The 23,851-nt window shown below is 39.3% G+C and overlaps 1 protein-coding gene across 5 annotated transcripts in view; it reads left to right on the top strand.

Annotated features, from left to right (window-relative positions):
• The window catches only part of bcl9 (BCL9 transcription coactivator), a 62,057-nt gene that overhangs the window by 27,707 nt on the left and 10,499 nt on the right, over positions 1-23,851 (top strand). For all 5 annotated transcript variants that reach the window (XM_088083316.1, XM_088083317.1, XM_042494346.2 and 2 more), the window contains one exon: positions 19,514-19,988. In XM_088083316.1, coding sequence (XP_087939442.1) covers positions 19,702-19,988 — 287 coding nt within the window. In that variant the 5' untranslated portion in view covers positions 19,514-19,701. The remainder of the gene's footprint in view (positions 1-19,513; positions 19,989-23,851) is intronic.

The following is a 23,851-nucleotide window of genomic DNA, read 5'->3' on the forward strand; positions in this document are numbered from 1 at the left end:
CATATATTGTCCTCACAAATCTTCACAGTGGAATGAAACAAAGAAGTACCATTTGCCAGGACTATATATAAAATATGGACAATGACTAATTAGTTTTGGAAATCTCAATTTACTGCCCACTACAGAGTAAACTACCGAGTTCCTATTGTGAGTGCTGAGTGAGTAAGGCTGTGATTTTGTGAACTGGGTTTGAGTAAAATTTGTTCAGTATATGTTTAAATCGCTAAAGCAGAATGAAATATGTTTGTCTAGCACATGTAATGCATTTTCACTCACTATAATGTCGTTTCTGTTTTTAAACCAACTTTCCTGACATTATTAAGCACGGCAGCAAACACGTCTTTCTTGCACTCAAAGACTAAACTGGTGCTATAACTTGAAAGCTTAACACTGCTCTGATGCAACAGTAACAACCCAGGCATAGGCTCTTCCTCACATCTGTCACTATCTCTTTGACATTTATCTATGGATGTGCCCACATTGATAGCTGCAGTCTGATGAGAGAGGCCTTGAATTGTAGAGCGGTTACCCCTGTGCAACCGCTCTTGATGCTCAGGGAAGCGTCTTGAGGAAAAGGACCTCACTGCTCTGGACTATCAGTGCGATGTTTGGTCTTATTCTCTGATCTGCACATGCTGGGGACACAACACGGTCAGGGCGCTCTTCCTGAGAACGCTGTCCGCACTGTTTATTTATCTGCTATCTAATCCGAAGCGTGTTGACCAAAAACCACAGTGAGGTGAAGGACGCAGGGAAATGGATATTGATGTAAAGCGGCAAAGGATTTATTTTCTCCTCTTGTGTATTCGTTTCTCATGTTTCCGTGCATTTGTTTGCTTCATGGGTTTTCTAATTAAAACTCGCAAGCGTCGTGTAGTGTATGACTTGGAGGGATGTGTTGGCGAGGCGGTTTGTCTCATCGCCTGTGTAGTGGGTGGCAGGAGGCTCCCCTCCCCGTTCATACGGTAGATTAGACTCAAGTGTGTCCGTTTTTTCTACTGCTTGAAATGTTTATTTTCTCTCTGTTGCCTCATTATGATCTCTTTTTTTGTACTGGTTTGAGAGTTTTTAGATTTAGAAAAAAAAGCAGCTTTCCATTTACCTGACGATCTGAGTACGATATCCATTCACAACCAAGGAATGCTGAATAACTCCGACAATAATCAGACCTCCATAGTACAGTAATTATAGTATTCCCCATGGAGTAGGAATAATACTATTTAATTTTTAAGCATCATAGGTCTGCAAGTTTACACTCAAATGGCTTGGAAGTTTAGAGTAATGCTGAATACTTGCTGTAATGCGGGGAAATTCAACACCTCAATATTACTTAACTAACTAGAAGTAAATGAACTGGTATTAGATTGTTACTCCGTATCAGCCAGCACCCAGAGTTTAAGTATCAGAATTGGTATTTCGAGGGAGAAGAAGTAGAATCAGTGCACCCCTAAAAATAATAATAGTATAGCACTTTTGAGAGACCAAGCTAAAAATTGCACAAGCAAGATAGGGCCAGTAACAATAAAACATAAAACAAGATATAATGGGAGAGAAATGTTTGACAATACAGTAAAAATGTAATTACAATATAGAAAGTAGGAAGCAATAATGGATGGATGGATATTATGGTGGTATTAAAAAAAACACAATAAATGTGTTCAATAAATAAGGCCCTGTTGTTTTAGGAGCATGAATGCCAATTATTCAAATCCGAAACTAGTGTTAAGTGTTTAAGATAGATCAAATGACAGAAATATCTGTTCTTAATTTATAGCCATTCCTTCCACGCAGCATTTTCAGCAAGTAGAAGAATAAGTGCTTCAGTTATTTTCTTTATTTATTCATTTGTTCAAATTCTACGCTGACCAATATAGAGCAGTCATTACCAAGAAATGGTATAAAGATAAATTATAGTCATAAAGGAAATTGGATACACAAGGCTGGGGGATATATGCTAAAAGCTGTCAGCCAGGCTGAGGTCCTCCACAGCTACCAGACTGATTGTTTCACCAGTTAGTCTGGTTTAATTTAGCATCATGGCACAGTGTTAACCAGCAGATGTCAAGAGAGCAAACTGCAATCAGGCTAAAGGGTTAAGTGTTAAAACATTAACAAAGATTTTTGACATAGATGAAATACATTTACTTTATTGATCCAAAATTCTTACATATTCTTCTGTTTGTCTATTTACTTTAAAATGTAGTGCATCTGAGACAACTCAAAGAGCTTGTATTCTTAATTTGAAATCAGTTTGCTAATTTTACGAAGCAGTGATAAACATCAGCTGTGTCAAATCTTCATCATCAAGTGTTCTTTGACAACACTGTCGGCGTAAATGAGAGGAAGCTTCTGATAAGTGATGCTGTGTATGTCTAAGTGCTTTGTAGAAAGTCTTTTACATGAGTTTGTGAGAAATAAGCAAGGCTTTACAGAGCTGAATATTTTTTTCATTAATCAGTCTGTCTGTTTCTTATACATTTTGATGTTTTCAATGATTTCACACAAAGATTATTGGACATTTAGAAATTCATTAAAAACTAGATGATGACTTTTTAATTGCCTAAATTGGCAACATTTAATGCGTTACATGTCTGTAGTGGTTTGTTCGCAAATGAAACTGCAAACAGTGCTTTGGTTATTTGGTAATTTTTTTAATTGACTTGGAAGTAACCACCAGTGATTCTGATTTTGCCACCAGTTTGTTGTTACCTCTGTAGAGCTTTTTTAAAGATGTCTTAAAACAGAGACCACAGAGCGTCATCGAACCAAACATGGCTTTACAGCCTTGTTGTGTCTACGTTAAGTCATGTGACAGTGTTGGTAGTTCACTTAGAGCCTAATGTAAGCTTTTTGTTTCTTTTATCAAAAAACGTATAAAGGTCGTGTTCATTTGTGAAGATGATCTTGTTGAACAATGTGACAGTATCATGAACTTTTGTCTTCAACAAGCTTATTTTCTACAGTGTCATAAAATGAAATCCAAAAGGCTTTTTGAGGAGGGAAGGGAGGGTGACGTTGCCCCGACTGGCTCCCTTTTTGGAAAGGTATTGCCAAATCCCTACTGATGGACACCTTTTCACTGTTACATATACCATCATATCAACCAAAACTACCATTAGAGCTGAAAACAGTTTTAAAAAATTACAACACCGATACCAATACCAGTTCCCTTAAAGTGATACAGATATCAAGAGTGCTTCATTTGATACCCTTTTCCTGCTTCCTTTAAAACATATCATGTGAATAGAAGCATTCAGTTCCATAAAATTTCACCAGAAGTCACAGGTGTGTTGTGTCTGGTGGCATTTTAGGATAGTGTTGAACGCTTCAATGATATCTCGATAAGCTGAACATCCAACTCCGACACATACACAGTGCTTAATTTTACCACATCTCAGACTGTATAGGTTGTAGCTGCCCTTTGCATTGAACTGCAGAACACTTGCGGTGATTGGCTCTGAGAAAAAACATACAAAGAGGAATTACAAAGTTGGGTATAAAAAGGAATGCAGATATTTTTTTGCAGGGTTCCCGGCGATCCTTAAAAAGTCATAAAAGGCATGAAATTCATTCATTAAAAAATGAAGCCTTAATTGACATTAAAGTGTCTTAAATCTTTCTTTCAAAGTCTTTAAAATGTTTAGACATTGGAAATAGGATGTTATTAATCTTATTTTTTTTCTGGTGTTGCATTGCAAAATCTCAAAATAATTGGTAATAATTATTTTAAAATAATTTACTGAATGTCTCTTGCATTAAAATCACGCAGATCAGGATAGAAGTAGAAAGTTAATACATTTATTTTTTATGTTTTAAGTAGATAGACTGCCTTTTTAAATTAACCATAAGGGTCATGCTTTATATTTACATAAACATTTGGGTGAAATTGTTCGCAATCTTGAGTCATTTATTTCAGTTTTTGTAAGTATAAAATTGGTCTTAAATTAAATTTGAGTGGTATTAAAACTTTATTAAAATATTAAAATTATCTTTACTTAAAAAGTCTTAAATCTATCTTAAACCATAGGAACCCTGGTTTGATTGGAGAAGTTTTGATACTACTTGTTGTTATTTCGGATGATACCTAAAAGGTAGTAAGTACTGATACCCAGCCCGACCAACTACTCAGCTACTTGTAATTACAGTCTGATTGTTTTATCGCCAACAAGCCATGTAGTAGTTTTTCTAGCATTATCAGTCAATCACTGTTGGTGGCACTCAGTGGAGACCTCTAAATAAAATATGATATGATCCCTGAGGCACTATTGCTGCTAACATGCAAACATCTATAGTGGTTTCTTGAGTGCTTAAATTCTCTTATGTTGTGGTGTGATAAGATATTTGGTGTTATCCTGGTTGCTTTTTTAATATTGGATTATGTGGAGCAGATAATTGGAGGCGGTGTGTTGTCAAAGTTACTGGAATGTGTCAGGAGTTTTTTGGGCAGGCAAATCAACAGAAGCTCTCCTTTATGCTTCTACAGAGTTTAATTATGGATGGTGCCGAGCTGGATGTGCCTGCATGTTGGTTGTTTTACCACCATATTTTATTTTGTTTACAATCAACAAAGTCTTATCACGATTTTTTTTTTTGTGAAATTGTGACATTCAAAATAGTGCCACACGAGATCTGAACTGCTCGAGTCTTTATTCTCCATGTTTCAGGGTTCAAACAAGGTGCTTGAGGTGCTTGAATTCAACACAATTCAATACCTTGAAATTCAAAACCTTGATAAGACATTTTTAAACTTGGTCTTTGAGAAAGTATTTGCATATAATTGGGAGAAAATAATTTTATGAATGGTATTACACTAAAAGCGAAGTAGCGTCAGCCATTTGCACAAGTTGTAGCTGTTATTTGATAGCAAATAAGCTGCATTTGATTAATTATGATTGATTTTAGGCTCTAATAGCACGTGTTTGCTCCATTTATGAATTTGTACAATTTTCTTGCAACAGACGGTTGTGGAGAAATCAATTTCATCCTTAAGTAAAAATTAGTACTTGAAAAAGTACTTGAAAGTCCTTGAATTTGACTTGCCCCTGTCTGTACGAACCCTGATGTTTGTTTTTGCTCATTTTCTAGTAATTTGAGCCATGTGCTCATGCTCATAAACAGAGGAAGTGAATGTATTTTCTGTTCCTCTTAATCAGTTTTACCCACCTTGAACGTAATGAAAACATTCCTCAAACTTACAGCTGAAAATTTTCAGTCATAAAAGTGATAAAAAAATGTCACATTCCTTCTCTTACTCAAGCCAAAATTGTAAGTTTTGACCAGCTTGAGAGCTATACAACTGCACAAGAGGTGTGACAATAAAGAGTGTAACAACATTATCATCTCCTTTCCCGAGGAGACAAGGTGCTAAGAGTAAGGGAGAAAGTTCACTGTGTCACTGTCAGTGGGCAAATTGCATTAAAAGCCACATTACTTGGACTACGTGGGCAATATACCGTATGCTCTCAACATATAGCATGTGGGTAATGGCGGGGTAGACATGTCTTGTTGTAGAGCACTCATAGTTTCAGAGGCATGCAAGCTCAGTCTCGTGGGAACAGCAGATGCCATAAACTTGCAGAGCAGTTTTCAGTGCATCTCAGACATTATTAGGGCAGCTAACAACTGCCGCATGTGGGTATTTCCATGCGCAATACTATGACTATGTGCACGTATATTGCTCTATGCCTGTGATATCTAATTGGGCAGGTCTTAGCCAGTGTGTTTAAAATTCCACGGGAATGACACACAAGTGCAAACTGGGGTAATTCAGGGACACAATCTGGCTCGTATTCTCTCCAGAGTGCTAATTTTGTTGTAAGATAGAAGAGGAGACAGAGCATGTATTGTGTACTCCGTGTGTTTGTGAGTGTTCTGCTTTGAGTAAAATATATCTATGCTTGTTTGATGTCATGCCAGGTCAGTGGAGATGCCTGAACTGTGTCACATGGTCTGACAGGCTGAGAAGTCACTTTGTTTCTGTTGAGTAGTGATTTGTAATGTACAAAAAGAATCTATGAAAAAAATATTTTGGGCTGCACATCTTTAAAATTCATTGGTTCCTTGCTTAATGTTCTTAGTGCTATAAATTGAGGTTTTGCACAGTGTGGGTTGTAGCGACGGCTGCCTCTAATGTGGGTATTTAATGTTTCTGTGCTGTTTGTTGTGAGGTTCAGTATCAAGACATTAATGACACTCGTGTAATATTTTGGCAAGTGGCCTGCAAGAGAAGCCTTTTCTGACCAGCAAGCGAACCTCCTTTACGCTTTACCGCAATGGTCTGCTAGACCTCCGAAGGGGCTGGCCGTTGGGATTTCCCACAATGCTTTTAGCCACAGGGAGACGTCCTCCCAGCATGAACAAGGGAGGAATGTGGCCCGAGTGTGGGAGCGACCGTCAGGATGGAGGGAGGGAGTCACGGACCAGAGAGCATGGTCAAGGGAAGGGAGGAAAGAAGGGGTCTACACAGAGGGCAGCAGAGTTTCTTTAAAGCAAACGAAGTTTCTGTTTGGCTTTTCATTTTAGCTGCAAATCACAGAAAGGAAGCGTCCCTCTGCTAGACGTGTGTTCTAAAAAGTTCATCCTGAGGAAAACCTCAGCCCAGCGCAGTGTTCACCGTTGATGTTTTATTTCTCGGGCAAATGGGTCAGCAATCTACTCGACCAAAGTCAGTTTTTACTCGCCCTGATAGAATTTGTTTTATTTATTAGCAGTTAACAAAGAACAACAAAGACTCCAGGTAACCGTCATGAAAAATGACCCTTTTTATCTGCTTTGCTCTCAAACGTGTGGCAAGCAGTTCAAAACAAAGCTGGAGTGTTTCTCACATCCTCTGAAGGCCCTGACACACCAAGCAGACGGTCCGCCGTTGGTCTATGTTGGTCTGGTAGTGAGTTTTCCCTCGCTCTAGTCGCTGAGGTGTGTCACGTACCGTTGTTCCTCGTCAACTTTCTCCAGTGAATGTAATCACTCTGATTGGCCGTTAAGCTCAGCGCACAATAACAGAAATGAAAGTGAGGAAAGTAAACACAAAGCTAAATTCTAGAGGAAGTGAGATTGAAAAAAAACTTGTTATACAAGGTAAGATTGTTCTTGTTTGGCCATAGAGCTCTTTAGCAGAAACATTTCCTGGTGGTTTGTGTTGTTTATTGGCTCACGGCAAATATACTTTGCTCTTTCAACACTGGATTGTGTTGTTAATGTGCTAACTGCTTAACTAGCATCAAATTGGTCTTTTGGTTCCCTTTTTTTGAATCAGACTCGCACTGTGTGCTGGTATGAGTTATTTCCTGTCATGCAGGCACAGAATAATCGTGCGAATATGCTGTTGGTTGCAGTCTTTGTGGTGTGTTCATGAGCAACTTTTTGGCTGAGAAACAGGTTTGTCTTATAGTTTGACACAGCACATGATTAGAGCTGATTGCAAATTCACTCTGATCCATTTGCGTATAAGACATATACTTTTTTTTTTTTTTAGCTTATGTTTCCACCATACAGGAAATAGTATGGCACCGATTTCCTGTTCACAAACTCTCATATTACAGCTAAACAGTGAACTAAAATATGTTTCTGAAAAAAATGAGGCCGGAAATAGGCAATGCAGTAACAGAATCTGGGTTTATATTTGATCAGCACTACCTAGTTTGACAGTTTGGTCTGGAGTTTGGTCTGAGTTTGATAAAAAGAAAGAAAGGCGTCTCTCTCTCGATCTGCTTCAAAATTCTTTGTGTCGGTTGTAGCGGCAGGTATACAAAAATGCTAATGTGAAATACGGAATTCGAACTACAGTCCTAGAGACAGCAAAAATCTGTCAGATGACGCGTTTGAGCTGTGAAGTTGCTGTGGAAAGATGGAGGGAAGTTGAACACAATTCATTTACACATATGACCGACATTGTTATGATATAAAGGTGCTTGGAAATTGTCCCTGTAAGCAAAAGAGAGCCTGCTTCAATGGGCCTGCCTTATAAAGAAGAAATCTTTCTGCCTCAAAAAGATTGCACACATTGTGTAGATATCTGTCTTTCCAAGTCGGCCTCAGCTTTGCTCATGGATTTTCATTTTGGCATTCAGTGATGGCACATATGCTATGAGCGGAGGAGTGAATTAATAGCAATTTCCAGTTAATTGTCTGTAATGTTTTACAACCAACCTTTTTATAAAACGTTATCTGTTTTTTACATTGACAATCTTGCAGAGTCTAAAAATTGCAATATACGCTTTGCTGTTCAGTTTTTATGGTAAATTAAATGAAAGATAAATGTGGTGTTCATCTTCTAGTTTTTACTGTTAAATTTTTGGCCACAATAATCACAGCATAGACATTTTATAAAGGCACATCCCTAATTTTCACCCACGCTTGTTGTGTTAGAGAAATGATGGCACATTGTTCCCGTTTACCCACTCTCTTTGTCTCGTATTGCGTAGAAAGGTGTGTGTGTGCGCGTGCGTGTGTGTGTGTGTAAGCAAGACACACCCACTTAGCCAGAGATCCAGAGACGCAGGGCAGATGGACAGAGATGGAAGTGCAGGGTGAAGTGTGTTAGACGGAGATCAGAGCAGGCCGGAGTGCTGAGTGCCAGTCCTGCTGCTGGAGCTGGCCGCCACACATGGCACTGTGCCCAGGCTACGCCAGCAGATGTGTCACTAGTGAGTCAGCTGTGTGTGTGTGTGTGTGTGTGTGTGTGTGTGTGTGTGTGTGTGTTTGTGTTTGTGTTTGTGTCTCAGACACAGACACCCACCCGCACACTCTGTGAAGAGAGAGCCTTGTGTAATAACCCCCCCTCCCCTCCTCCTACGGGTAAATCTGTATCACACCCCTTTCCCATCCTCCTGCTTTCATTGCCACTTCCATCATTGTGATGGACACGGTGAGGCTTCTGTCACCACGATATGATATGACAAAATATGACATTACACACATGTCGCCTCCCTGGGGATGGAGGGGCATCGTCTGCCGACCAGAGGAAAGGATGAACCCGAGGATGGGGGAGTGAGAGTTGTTGCACAAATGCAGGACAGACAGAAGGGTGGAGAGACAGCTGACACAGGGAGTAGTGAGGGTGAAAGGCTAAAACACACTCAGGTGAGCAGGGGAGAAAACCTGGGTGGAGACAGGTGGAGATATGTAGCTGTTGTACTCTGGGAGCAGTTAAGAGTATGGAGAATGCGGAAGGGTTCACTGTAAATATTTGCGCGGCTCGGACCTCAGTCATACTTGTGTGAGTGCTGTTCATGTGTGAGCGCCCTTATTCTTGTCATGGTAGATGCATTATGTCAAATGTTACATCTGTTGCGTCACAGCTCTATCTTTAGAGACACTTTACATTCCTAGCATTCTGTATGTATGAAGCGTGAGTCATGCATGTTATCTGCAGGGTGTGGCATTTTGGGATAGTGCTCTCAGGGAGCACCTCAACAGGTGAACATGCAGGTGTTTTCTCAGCAAGCTCAGGGTGGGATGTCCAGCGAATCTTTGCTTTAAAGGCAGCAGAAGTCTTGCGTTTTTGTTCCTTTCTTAAAGTAGAGTTAATACAGTTTGTTCAGTCTGCAGTTAGTTACTGCTTCACTAGCAGCCAGACGGGTACGTGTTGGAAACCAGTTGTAGCAGGGGAACTGGCTGTGTATGAAGATAAATGTAGCTATTTCTTTTTTTAAGACTGTTGATAAATACTAAGTTGATACAGTCTTCATAATACCCTTTCAATGACACATTTTTAGCAAAAAATAACAAATGAAATAGATACATAAAGTAAAGTTTTGACACTGGTTTGGGTTTGATGGGAATTAAGTTTAAGCTAGCCTCTGCCACGCACGAATAAAAAGGTAGCACATTGATTTTCATGCATGTGAAGTTTAATTTATGAACAATAAAACACACTACCTCGATTCAATACACTCTGCCTTTGTTGTTTCAGTCTTTGTGTTTGTTCAGGGACAACAGTCACTAATGTTTGTTCACTTCATGACTCATTTTACTGACTTTATGAGTCTACTCTCTCTAAAAAAAACATTTAGTTGTTTTTGTAAAGAATTACTACAAAGTTCTGCGCACAAGAAAGTTTGATATACAGGTGTGTTGGATGAAATCCTGTGAGAAAGATCCATTTTATTCAGTACATTTTCATTTATGACGTTTGAGTCCTTACCCTGGGTCGATGTTTGACACAGAATTGCGCGAAGTGTGCTGATTTTCCGTTGAGCGCTAGACGCCTTTTTTGGCGCCTACATGTTGAGCAAAGTGCTGTTCACACTGGATGAGCGGCAGCCCTTAGCTCCATGGTCGGCTTGGTGTCAGCAGCACGCTGTTTTTTTTTTCTCCGTGATTTTCGAGCAAATCTGGCAGGAAAACTAAAAGGTTATCTATTATTTTGATTAACGTAAAAGGTTATATTTGATATATGTGATGTGATAATGTTAAATATTAAACACGCATCCTGTACTTCAAAGTACTTGTTAGTTTTGACTAAACAGGGAGCGAGAGAGACAAGCAGACACAGAGAGACACACACAGACATACAAGAAAACAGAGTCCGAGCTCTACATGTGATAAGAACAGAGCAGAAGAGTAGAACCACATGCTGATGGGCTCGGAAAAATGGACTTCTGGCTAGTCGATTAAATGTTGCTACCCTCACTAGTCTGCACCAAAAAAAAATAGTCTAATAAACTTATTATTAAATTATTCTTTATTTGTCATTTGCACATTAGTTACATGATTACTTTAATGTTGCTGTATTAAAGTAGCTCACCCTATACATAAAAACTGTGTCCTTGCTTCAGCGGCCGTGGGTTTGATTCCAACTCTGCCCCTTTGCTGCATGTCATACGCTTTTTTCCCCCCTTTCACACTAAAAGCTGTCTTGCCAAATAAATGCAAAAAATCCAAAAATCAAGCATCTGTCAGCTACTAATGTAATTACATAAACCAGTGGGGTTTTGCAGTATTTTGATTTTATATAGTGAATTGTGTTCATGTTGTCTATGGGTAATAAGAAGTGTTCAATAGTGCAAAGTGTCACACATCTCAGCAGCATTTAAAAAAATGATTTGCTTACTGAAAAATGTGATTGTTGATTTTAAATGGCTCTCATAATATATGCAGTGTTTTCTTACTTTTCAAATCAGGTCAACAGGTCCAAGTTTAAACTTCCATTTAATTGTCAGGGAAACTAGTTTTTGGGAACATCCCCAGTAAAATGCGTGATTTATATCACAAAAGTAAAACACAAGTAAACATACACCGTTGTGCCTCGTGGGAAGACTTCATTGTTGTTTCCTGCTTTTGATTCTGTTACAGTTGCTCTCAAGACACAGATGACGGCACTGAAGCATTGACTCAGTTGGATTTTTTTAAAAAGTACCAAATTTCAATGTGCCATTATCTCATAATAACCACCTGTGACTGCTTTCCAACAAAAGTCACTCAGCTGACTTGGAAATTTGTATCTATTCTTTTAATTTAAAAGCTTTTTTTTCAATAGTTTGACTTTAAATTTTCAGGAAGGATTTGAGACTAGATGCCAGACCTGATTGAGTTTTGTCTCAGACATTTGACTTCATATGTGATAATTTGATTTAAATGATTATTTGGTGCATGCGAGTTGCACCCTCGTGTTGATAGATGGAAAGGCTTTACTGTTTCAGAGAGCAGACTGCACGGTTACTTGCTGATGGCTTTGCGTTTTTTTTATTTATTTTTTGTATATTCTTGCAGAGAACTGCAGGGAGAGGTGAAAATAATGTGTCTGATATTGGCCTAAACAAATAATGGACGAAAGAAATTCTTGAGATGGAGGCCGAGCAGACGGAGTGCGCGTAGGGGAGCTCGAGAGCGAGAAAGAGAGAGAGCAATACTCCATTGTGACTGAACTGCAAAATGGGATTTGCATAAATAAGGCTGAAACATCAGCAGGCCCTTTTACAGCCAACAGCAGGGCTGAGATGAGGGAAGAGAGTTGGTGTGTGTGTGTGTGTGTGTGTGTGTGTGTGTGTGTGTGTGTGTGTGTGTGTGTGTGTGTGTGTGTGTGTGTGTGTGTGTGTGTTTTGATACTTGTGTGCTCCCCCCCATCTTTTTGAAATATTTTCTTTGTGGTTCTGTTGTGTTAAAAATTGAAGCCAGTGGACTGGGTTGGCTACAAGGTCAAGGTGTCTTCTCCTTATTCATACACCTTTAAATCGCTCCCCTACCAGTGGATACTTAACTGGTACAAAGCCTCCCATCTCCCCTTCAGAGGAATTTGGGTGACGTAGCAGAGAAGGTCTACTCTCTACACTGCGCTCAGCCAGCGTACGATGACTGTTACATAAGCATGAAATGAAATGCTCCCTTTTAGTGCCACCCGCATTGGAAAACCCAAATCTAATTGAATTGAACTATTTTCTGCCCTCTTTTCATGTGGAACCTCATATTTATATCAGAGGCAAGAAGCTCATTTTTAGAGCCTCATTATACTGTTTTCCCATTAACTTGCATGCACTGCAGCTCCCCGCGTGTGCTGTGATAGACAGTTCAGCGTCTTTACTGGAGATAGAGGAAGAGAAATCTCTGTGATTACCTCTACGTTTTTTTGTTGTGTGCATGCACTCGGTGGGCTGCAGTGCGCACGCCTGACGTGCGTGTATGTGTGCCAGCGTGTTCCTTATGACAGTCATGTCAGCAAGCTCCCCAATTAGTGTCTCGTTAGTGTGCGATTGGAGGGAAGGGGTGATTGACAGGTCCTGCTGTTTGCGTCTGTGTGCGTGTATATACTCACATTACACACATTTGTGTATGATTGGGGTTTAAGCTTAGGTAACACCCCTTGAGGGCATACATGCTAGTTAGGGCTGAATTAGGAAGGAGACCGATTCTTTGATATAATAAAATGAAATCTCCTTTAGCAAACTGAATACCTTTTTCAATGGAGTCCAATGGGCCGCCATGTATGGTCCCTGCGGTACATCAACTCAGTCAAGGCTCGTCTCCGTCCTTCCGCCACGTTGGAGGAATCATCTCTGCATTTGAGTCAGGACAGCAGAATCACTGCTCATTCACAGGCCAGAAGCCTTTTTAACTACACCTAGACACCCCAAGCCATTGTACTTAGGACAAAATGCTTTTCAGATGGTCGGACAGCTTCTGAAACCTCTTTTTGCCACAAATAAATGAATGTGTGTGAAACCCTGATACATAGCGATTCTGAATATTTTAAACAGGTTCAGTGCTCATTTTTCATAGTATCAAAACACTGGTACCAGCTTCATTTTCTTGCTTATTGTTGATGTTTATTACAGTCATTCTGCTGTTTCTGTTACTAACCAAGGAAAGAAAAGTCACGGTTATGTTATGGCCTTGGTGTATTTATTATTTAATAACAAATGTAAATTGTATGTCCTCAATTTAAATTTTTTTTCCTGTAGTTATCGAAAATGGTATAACGTATCAATATCTGTCAACGTATTACATCAAAGTTTGAAATTCCAGTATTGTGATAACACCAGTACCTTTTATGCAAAATAGTTTGGTGGGGTTTATGTTGCCGTAACATTCCTGCCTTGAACAGGCAGTGTAAAAGAGGCTGAAGTCAACTTTATAACTTTATCATCAGTTCTGCCATATTTACAGGGCATATAGATGATCAAAATGCTGTTTCTTTCAGACCACGGTGTTTGGGATGTTCTTTTTGATGTTGGAATAGAGAGGATTGCGTCCAACACTTTTTGCGAATGGCTGAAATGAAAAACTCACCCACTCACTCACCTTAAACAGCACTTGGCCCGGTGTGCTGAGCTGAGAGAGAAAGCAGAATTTTAATTTCTCTCTCAAGCTCTCTTTTGTCATTCTTCAAACAGCTATTGTCATTTTTTTTTGTGAAGTGAAACACCTTGAATAATACTGGGGAAAATTTGAAAGTGTGTGTCTTGTCCCTCTCTCTGATGGCAGGCTTTTTGCCCAGCTTTCTAATGTAGCCATTTTAGAATAGCTATGAACATTTTTGTCCTCAGGCGTGGTTGGACAACATGTTGTATGAGCTAGTTTGTTTGAAGCACACCCTGGCCTTTATGTACACTTAGCACCCACACTCACTGATGTGTCATTTAAAAAAGAAAAACTCGCAAGCACATGTATATTAGTGCTGAACATGCTCTTAGTTGTTTAGGAAGGAGCTCCGCACTAAAAACGTTTGATATCTTCCTATTGTTCCTGCTGTGACTGAAAGCAATAAGTGGCTTTGGACAAATGTATGATTATGATTTCTGTGTGCCATTTAATCCCCACTTGTCAAATGTGTCTTTTAAGTAAGAGTTTTGCCTTCCTGTCTTTGAACAAAGCATATAATCCTGAATGTTTTTATTGACAGTGTTTTGACTCACAGCGGCTCTCTGGCAGGTCGTTTCCACTGTGACTTACGCATGTCAGTGCCTCATTTTGATGAGCAAATTATAGTCAACAGCAAAATCAACATGCATCTCTGCATTTGCCACTGTTTTTGTCTCTCAATTCCAGAAACAACTACCGAACTGATGCTAATATAAAGTGTCTTTTCTGCTGATAGTGTGAAATTATTGAGACACAATATTTTGAATTGTGAATGTTTTATTCCAGGTCCATAGCAAAAGCCGTCTCTGTTGATTTATGTGTGCTAAACATCACTGCTGCGGAATTACTCGTGTATAATTGTTTTGCGGTCCTTGTTTCATAGTTATGTTGTGTCACAGAATAGAAACATGTCCTTTCACCAGAATAGAGGTCCTTCAACAGTTCAGCTGTAAATAAACATGGAGTCAAATCACGTGTTCAGGAATCAATAATAAGCCCATTGCTTCTCAGGGCCCAGTTCTTCAAAAAAAAAAAAAAAGATCTGTATCAGAGTGATCTGGATCTGAAAATCCCAAATTTTGCTATCTGGGATCATTTAATTCATTTTACATTTGTGTCAATTTTTTAAAGAAATATTGAATTGGATCACCCTGATCCAGACAAAAACTTTTCAAGATTACCAAATCTAGAAAACCAGTGCTCTAAATGGGACTACATGTCACCGTGTACGCTACCAGCTACAAGAACAACAGCTAGAACCACCAGCGCAGTGTTTCTATTTGAAGAGACAGAAAACATCATGGGGAATGCAGTTGTTTGAAAGTATTAACAATTGTGTCGCCATAATCAATATAAAGGGAGAAATGAAATTTTTTTGTTTGATATGAATGGCTTTTTTTTGGGGGGGGGGGGGGTAATTTCATGGGGACAAAATCCTTTATCTTATTTTATTGCTTTACTTTATTGTAAACAAGAGAGTAGCACTTCCCTTCCAAAATGGCCCTTTCTGTAATAATCAGTCACTGCAGATACTTGAATTTCTGAAGAAAACTCTTCAAAAACATTCTTCATGAATTGCAGTCATTTGGGACCACATTTAACAAAAGCAAAACTATATCAAAACATCTGTTTACGAACAGTCTTTTACTAAAACGTTACAATATAAAACACTTGGTTGTTTGTACGCCTACGTGTAGTTTGCCCTGAGCTACATGAGCACACGTGCGTATGAGCTCTGCTTGAACAGAGTTTAAACCCATGTGCATGCTTTGGCACACACCTCGGCCGTGCATGAGACAAGTTGTACCGTTTTTTTCTAAATCTTAATGTTTGAGCAAAAATGCATGTCTTCGCGAAGTACTGAGCATATGACTGGATAAATGAGTCTTGGAATATACTTCACAAGTTGTGTTAGAGTTTGTAAACAGATGTTTCGATGTAGATTTGCTGTTGTTAAGCTCAGTCCCCATTTATCTCAATTCATGAAGAATGAGGAGGCAAGACAGAAAAATTAAGTTGTCCTCACAATTTTAGGGTAACATGCTGTGAGTAATTGACATACAAACAGGCATTTTGCTGGTGAAGTATTTTGTTAAAGGCCTCGTGTGTAGCCTAATGTCTGCTTTATCCACTTACGGTTGAAAAATAAAGCAAAAGATAAACAAATGTATTTAAATTTGAGCAACTTAAATGTTTTTTTGCATTTTGTGTCTGAAGTCCACCCTAAATCCACCCCTCTGCTGGGATCAGGATCATCTAGATTTTTTGTTTTTTAATGGATCAAAGGTTTCCCCATCCTTATTAAAAGTCTGAAAAACACACACTGAAAGCTGATCCAGATCAGAATCAAAACTTCAGTCAAATTTAATATCCTTTTTTTTCTTTTTTTTAAACAACCCATTTTCACTATGTGATCCAATGAGATGGCAGAAACCTGATCTTCTGAACAACTGGGCCCCCATAAGCTCCCAGTCTTGTGTCAGAAAGTGTATTTTTATATTTAAAGGTTAGTGTAATTTGGCAACACAAGGCTCCTCTGTGTTTCCCTCTCGGTCCCTTTGGAGAAGCCAGCCTCTGTTCGTGTGCAGCAGTGATCTGCAGCCCCCGATAGTTGTAAATCACTTCTCCTGTAGACCAGCGAGAGATGAGTGTTGCTGCTGTAGCAGGAGTCGGTGTATTTGTCTGGTTCCCAGTGACACCTCCCCCCTCAAACCCCCCCAAACACCCCACCTCCTTCTCCCCAGGGAAACTCTGGAGCCAGTTACAATGTTGAGTGTTTTGGAAGAGCTCCTAAATATTTTCAGGATGACAATGTAATCTGACTGACTGGGCCGCTCTCTCAAACAGGATTCTCATGCAATTCTCGTGTTTAGCACACACGCAAACAGAAACACACAGTGGTTAGTTTGGACCACAGCACTACCTCTCCCACTTCACCACCACCGCCGAACTTCATTGTCGGCTACAGTTACAATTTAGTGCTGGTATTTATATAGTTAACATGATACTCCACCCAAAGTCTGCACAGTATAAAAGTCTAACCTGACTAATATTGAAATTTTTGAGGCCAATGGCAATGTTAAGATTTGCAAAGTGAAAAGATCCAATAGTGATATCTTCCACTAGTCACCTTTTCCCATTCCCACGGTCCCACGGCCATAGAAGACCTGGAAAATTCATGGAACTAGTAAAAATTATTTAAAAGTTTGGAAAAATCATGGAAATTTCTTGTGTAATAAAGTGGTGAATTTATTTTCTGTAGCTGATGAAGTAACGTAGCTCTAATATGTGTCAACATGTGACGTTTTGGTTGTTTTTTTTGTTAATTTGTTAACCACGAAAGTTTCTTAATTTTCGCCCTGTGTTCCATCTTTCCCATGAAACGTCACAAAAAACTTTCTCAGCATTTTTTGGCTTTAGGGGAGGGACATGCAACTTTCAGCGGATGTATTTTGTATTTATTTTATAGCCGATTTTTAAAACTTAATTGATTTTTTTCTTCTTGTTTTAAAAAAATATTTTTTGTAGAAAAACTAAAAACTTGGAGATTTTTTTTTCTTCTTTTTTTTAAGAAAATAGTTTTGGAAGGCATGTTTTCTTTAGAAAAAAAAATGTAATTTTTTTTAAATTATACATTTTACATAAATATATACAGGTCAGTGCTCTCTGGCTGACAGAATATGTAAAGGTGACTGTTTCTAGCTGAACCCAAACATATCTTTGGCGTGACAGTGGACATATGCAATGAAACGATGTACCTGCATAAGCTATTTAGGCCATTTTATTTGTCTAGCTCCATAAAAGACTTACCATAGTGTTTGAATGTGGCAGCATGTCACAAATACTCACACTTTTGATTTAATATGCTGCTTTTGTCTGTGCCATCAGCTATTGACGGTGATCACTTGTCATACCAAGCACACAGATGAGCAGCGTAGATTTAAATTGTGCTGTAGGAGAGAAGTTTCTGTGAGCATTTTGTGATGCACATTACACAGGTGTTATTTAAGAAGAAGCTTTTTCTTTGGGCTTTGGCCTTTCATCCAAATGCACACAGTGTTTTATGCCACAGAAACGGATCGTTTGTAAAACTTCTAGGATGGTGCAGATTTTCAGAAACTCTGTTTTCAGTGTCAGTGCGAGACAGGGAAAATGGAATTTGGGGCTTGTGTCTTCAGAGCGTGTGCCGTTATCTTGTCACAAATGGTGTGCAAAAGCAGAAAATAATGCTGGCTTTAACTTGATAAGGACATTTTCCATGTTTACAAATAGATGTAGTTATTCTTCTACTATATTGAGGAACAGTCATCAAGAATCATCTTCTTTGTGTGTGATTGGTCAACATTGATTTAGCGTGAGCTATTTAGCCTCCTGCTGATTTGGCATGCTTCTGTATTTTCATTTTAATGGCGTTTTTTTTTTTTTTTTTAAGATTGGGTCTGCACCATAGCACCAAGTAGGTGGAGTCAGCACTCCATTTGACATTTTGCCATTTGGCTAAGTTTCAGCAGTGAGAGCGGTGCTTGCGTCATCAGGACCACATTGCCCATACAAACACCAACAAGTCATGGGAGATTGTTCAGACAGAAAACTGATGAACGTCATTCGAGCTTACATAAAATCGTGTTGTGAATGTTACTGTCCATGCAGGCAAATATTTGTCAACTAGGAAAGTTATCATGGCTTTTGCTCAGTAGGTCGACATCATTGTTTGTATCGTCAGCTGACAACTGTGTGGTTAGCGCAGTGAAATGGAGCGGACCTAGTGCTTGTGTGGATTTTTTTTTTTTTTTTGCAACAAAGGAGGAGACAACCTGTTTTCAAAAATACTTGTGCAAGTGTGTAGACTAGGTCTGATACTTCCCACAGGGTTCCCACAGTCATGGAAAGCCTGGAAAAGTCATAGAATAACAAAAACACTTTTTCCAGACCTGAAAAAGTCAGAAGTCATGGAATTAGTAAAAGTCACCGAAAGCTTTTGAAAAGTTGTGGATTTTCGTTAGTGATGAAATTGTCACAGTACAGTTTCGTGGATAACCTCCCACACAGTGTAACATAATGGCAGATTTATTTTCTGTAGCCATAATGTTCATTTAATGTTCGTGTCGATGTGTGACAACATTTTGCCATTGCATACGTTTTTTCATTTTTCTCCTGCGATTCGTGAAGGCTAGCCAGCTGGAATTAGTTTGAATAGAGTTCAAATCTAATATGTTTGAAAAAACACAAGTTTGACAAATTTTTCTCTTTTTTTAGTGATCCTTGATAAGTAATGGAAATGTTTTGAAATTTTGTCCATGAAAATGTGTGGGGACCCAGTTCCCATATCCTGTGAAACCTTATCATTATAGGGTTTTTTTTCATATATATAGTGGACATTTTTACTTTTCAAAGCTGCAAGAGCATATGTTACACTAATGACCAACTAAGTCTTCTAATCAAGTGCCTCAATAACAAATTTTATTCATGAAACTTGTGCTTTACCCACTGGAACATGTCAAAATTTGAATCCATGCCTGCTGACATGTATTAAAGCTGACCAAAGCCGCAGTGGGGAAAAAAAAATAAAAATCCAACTTTTAGCAGCCATCTTTCAAGCCTTCACTAGTAAATTGATACTAAAAAGATTTTGAGTGTCACTTTATTTTTTTCAGACTGCTTCCTTCTTTTTTAGTTTTGTTAACTGTTCTTTTCCCTCTCTTTTTTCTCTCAACAGTGTGCCCAAGGGCCGTTAAAAGCCCCCTTGGGGGATTTTCATAAATACACACCGAACAAGAAAAGACTCCTGGACTATTGTTATTGTTTTTACACACTTACACACACACACACACACACACACACACACACACACACACACACATACACGCACACACACACATCCACACAAACAAGGACATAGAGAGAATGTTGGAGGTCCAAGAGGAGAGGCCAGCGGCGGCAGGTACAGCAGCGACACATTTTAACAAGAAGGAGCGAGGGAAGAAAGAGCGAGAAGAGGCAAAGGACGGTCGGGGAAACCTCTCCAACATTGGGAATCCTGTTCCTGGCTCCAGGAACGTGCGCACAAAGGCGCCACTCACACACACCGGCAGTCCTCACCAGCTCATCACTCCACCCTGTTCTGTAGTCCTGGGAGCCCCATCAATGCACTCCAATAGGCTAAAGAACTCCCCGTCCACCAACACGCAGAGGTGAGTGGACTCTCTCACTGACCACCTGTGGGACTAGTGCTGTGATGCAGTGATGGGGTGCTGTGATGGTAGTAATAAGCAAGCACTGGTCTATGTGTGTGAGTATGAGTGTGTGAGATTTTAATGATTGTTTTAACAGCCTAATCAGCCAAACACTGATGTGAATGTTGATTAAAATTATGCATTTAATCCAGACTTTCTATGAATGGCAGCACAACTGCACAGCAAGCAGATCTAAAATTTCTTCTGCACCATGTTAAACAGATTGTTTTTATGGCTGCACAATATTGTTGTCATCAGTGATGCTAAATAACATTTAACATTTTTAACAGCTAGGGGTGGTAATCACCAGAGGTCCCACAATCCGAAATTATCACGGTACTCAAGTCACGATTCAATATTAGTGCAATTTTAAATGTTTTGCAAGCTGAGGACTATGATACAATTCATTGCAATGTATTATCTTTTTTTAACCAAATCTCTATATCTATAATATAATATCTCCACAAAATAAATCCAGGGTTCCTGTGATCATGGAAAACCTGGAAAAGTCATTGAATTTCATAATCACAATTTCCGGTCCTTGAAAACTCATGGAATTAAGAAAAATCATTGAGAGTTTTGGAAGTCATGGAAATTATGTTGTGTGTGTTGACATTTTTACAGTAATCTTTTGTAGATAACCTCACATGTACTGTAACCTAACAGCAAATTTATTTTCTGTAGCTGTCCACATGACATTGCTCTAATATGTGTCATTTTGTGACATTTTACTCATCATAGGGCTGGGCAATATGGCCTAAAATTAAAATTCAGATTTTTGTCTCACCAAACTCAATTTACAATTTTAATGGATTTTTTTGCCTCTTAAAACCAGACTATAAATGAAAAACGACATTTGCTTTGCTTTGATTTTAGCAATAAAAAAAAACAAAGGCAAACTGAAAAATGTTGAAGGCTTCAAAGCAGTATTGCATATTGCAGTTTTGCATACTGTACAGTTTTGCAATTGAAACAGTAGAGCATCGGAAATGATCAATTCTGAAATCATACAACCGTCACTTCAGGTCTGTTGTAGTGGAGTCAGATGACATCATGTACAGATGAGGCAGGGCAACTTCAGCAAAATACTTGCGGCTTGGTAACACATACCTGGGGTCAATAGTGTTCAACATGTGGATAAACCCAGGTTTTTCCACTGTATATATGGGCACAGTTCGGCTTGGCACCAGGTTGCTTTCCTGTCATACGGGACACAATGGGAAAATGATTCTACTAATGTCGGCTGCTTTTTACCTGGTGTTTGTGGGCTGACGCGATCTCGTGCATCTTGAAATAAGACTGATTTCTCCCACTGGGCTGCGCTCCTCTGCTTGAGATGTTGAAAACTGGTTATGAAATTGGTCATGCCTTTAGCTGCAACAGCCTGTAAACAAAGTTTGCAGCAGATGGGGCGTCGGGTGGCTCCATGGATAGAGCGGGCGCTCCGTGTGTGAAGGTGGTGTGGATTCATCCGTGGATTTGATACCGGCTTGCAGCCCTTTCCTGCATGTCATCCACTCTCTCTCCCCCTTTCACGCTAGCAATCTCCTATCTAATAAAGGCAAAAATGCCAAAAAAAACAAACAAAAAAACAAAAACAACAACTTTGCAGTGGACTGTGGTTTGTTGAGATCTGATGCCGCAAAACCGAACCAGTTCCAAACCACTGATGAGAATGTACCGTTTTTAGGAATGTACTCCCCTTTAGGTGGGTTTCCATTACAGATTTGCGCTAACCTTGAGCGATATTTTTGAAATGTCAGTAAAACACAGTTTGTGATATGACTGCGTTTCCATTGATGTTGTGTGACTCCTCCTTTTGCAATAACATTCCAAGAAGCATGGCGATGGATGTTCAAAACAGTAGGTTTATTCTATTGCAGCCATCACGCTAGCTGTCATGATTTCCAATCGAAGGTGACGTAGGCGTGTTATGCGAGCGATAATGGAAAGGCAAGCCTCTTATACGTGGGAGTTTCTCCAATCTTCCATGCCGTCTCTCTCTTCATACTACCTGGAATTATGTTTGATTGCAATTTTAATCTTGTATGTTTGAAAAATGCAGGGCAAGTGGGACAAGACCAGTCTCCCTATTAAGGATCCTGGAAAAAGTCAGGGAAAAGTTTTGAAATTTTGTTTGTGAAAATGTGTGGGAACCCTGGCAATCTTTGTCACAGTCTAGTATAATTAAGGCATTAAGATTGTATCTATTAAATCTTTTCAGTCTCTCTATCTCTGTTCAGTCATTTATATTGCCTTAAAAGGTATCTAATGGACTAAATAAGCAATTGATTTTAATAATCTAGATGGCAAAAAAATCTATTTTCAATATTAATAATTCATGCAATTAATAAATCAATACTTGGCATCTGTGTGTCCATACAATATTGCCATGCAAAGTATCATAATACTATACTGTATACATTTTTTCCACCACTCCTACAAACAACTGATGACTGAAGTACTCAGCTATGTCTTCCCACATCAATAAAATATAAACAGGCTTACTGGGGCTTCTTTTCAGTACATAAACCTAAAAAAAACTCATCACACAATATCAAAAATGAATAAACATTAGCTGTCAGTGTTTATTAACAGTTGGGAAGAGAGAACAAATACAAACACTAAACCCTCTGTTCAAAACAGAATGAAATGGAAAAAACTGGTCTGTAAAAACAGAAATGCTGAGGTTACTGGTAATGTATGGAATCATTCTGTGATGACAAAATATTTTCTTGCCGTTTAGCCAAGTACAGATGCCAGTTGAAGCAGTCTTTTGGCTGATATGAGAGGTTGCAGAGTGATCAATGCTGGTATGTTGTGCAACTCATATCTTATTAGTTGCAAGGTGCATTTTGAAAAAGCTGGCCCTAAGGCCCTTAAGCAGCATTTTTGGGTCATACTTAATTAATCCCTGTGGGGAAATGTGACCCATCCCAACTATTTAAGTAAAGTTTGCAACTGTATCTAAGGCCAGTGGCTGAAGGCTTTATATTACTTAGCATGCTTGTGTTGTTTTTTTAAAGAGGGGGTGACATCTGGAAGAAAACCCATGTAAATTTTTCTGTATGCAAAAGTCCAAGGCTGAGACCTTCTTGTTTTAACGATCATGGTATCATGCATCCAGGTTGTAACCAAGTGTGTAAGCTTGATGATCGGTAGTGGAAATCATAGTGCACACAAACCTGAGCATTACCTGAGCTCTTTACAGATCAAGTGTTGGTCAGGTGTCATAAAGATCAGCTTCTCCGCTCCTTTTTTTTTTTTTTACCTGCAAGGTCTTGATGCATGATCCAGAGCTGTTTTAGGGTCAGAGAGTACACTGAGGTTGGAAGTTTTCCCTGCTGACTCATGGTTCTGGAGCCTCTGGAAACAGCTGTCTGGACTGCCAAAATTCTGGCTTTGCCCTCTTTTCTACTAGCTGCGAGTCTGTGTGAACATACATAAAGTGTGCTAGGCCGCGGCTGTGCTTTGTGGACATGTTGGCATTTGTTTTATGCTACTTGTACAAGTGTGTGTGTGTGTGTGTGTGTGTTTGTGTGTGTGTGTGTGTGTGTGTGTGTGTGTGTTTGTGTGCGCGCGTGTGCATGTGCGTGCGCAAGTGCATGAGAGAGAGACAGAGAAAGAGATTAGGGTGTGGTAAGGGAGTTCTCTGCCAGTTGGATGTGTCCTGCTTGCCTGAACTGAACTGCTCTCACAACTAGTAAGCAGCAGTCATTTGTAGACATCCCGGGTCTCTACAGCAGTGATACTCAACTTACGGCCCGTATGTCAAATCTGGTTCCCAACAAGGGTGCAGGGTGGCCCCCTAACCATTTCTA

This window comes from Plectropomus leopardus, chromosome 10 (assembly GCF_026936395.1).
Source record: "Plectropomus leopardus strain MGB_pleo_1.0 chromosome 10, ASM2693639v1, whole genome shotgun sequence".
Classification (NCBI taxonomy): Eukaryota; Metazoa; Chordata; class Actinopteri; order Perciformes; family Serranidae; genus Plectropomus; species Plectropomus leopardus.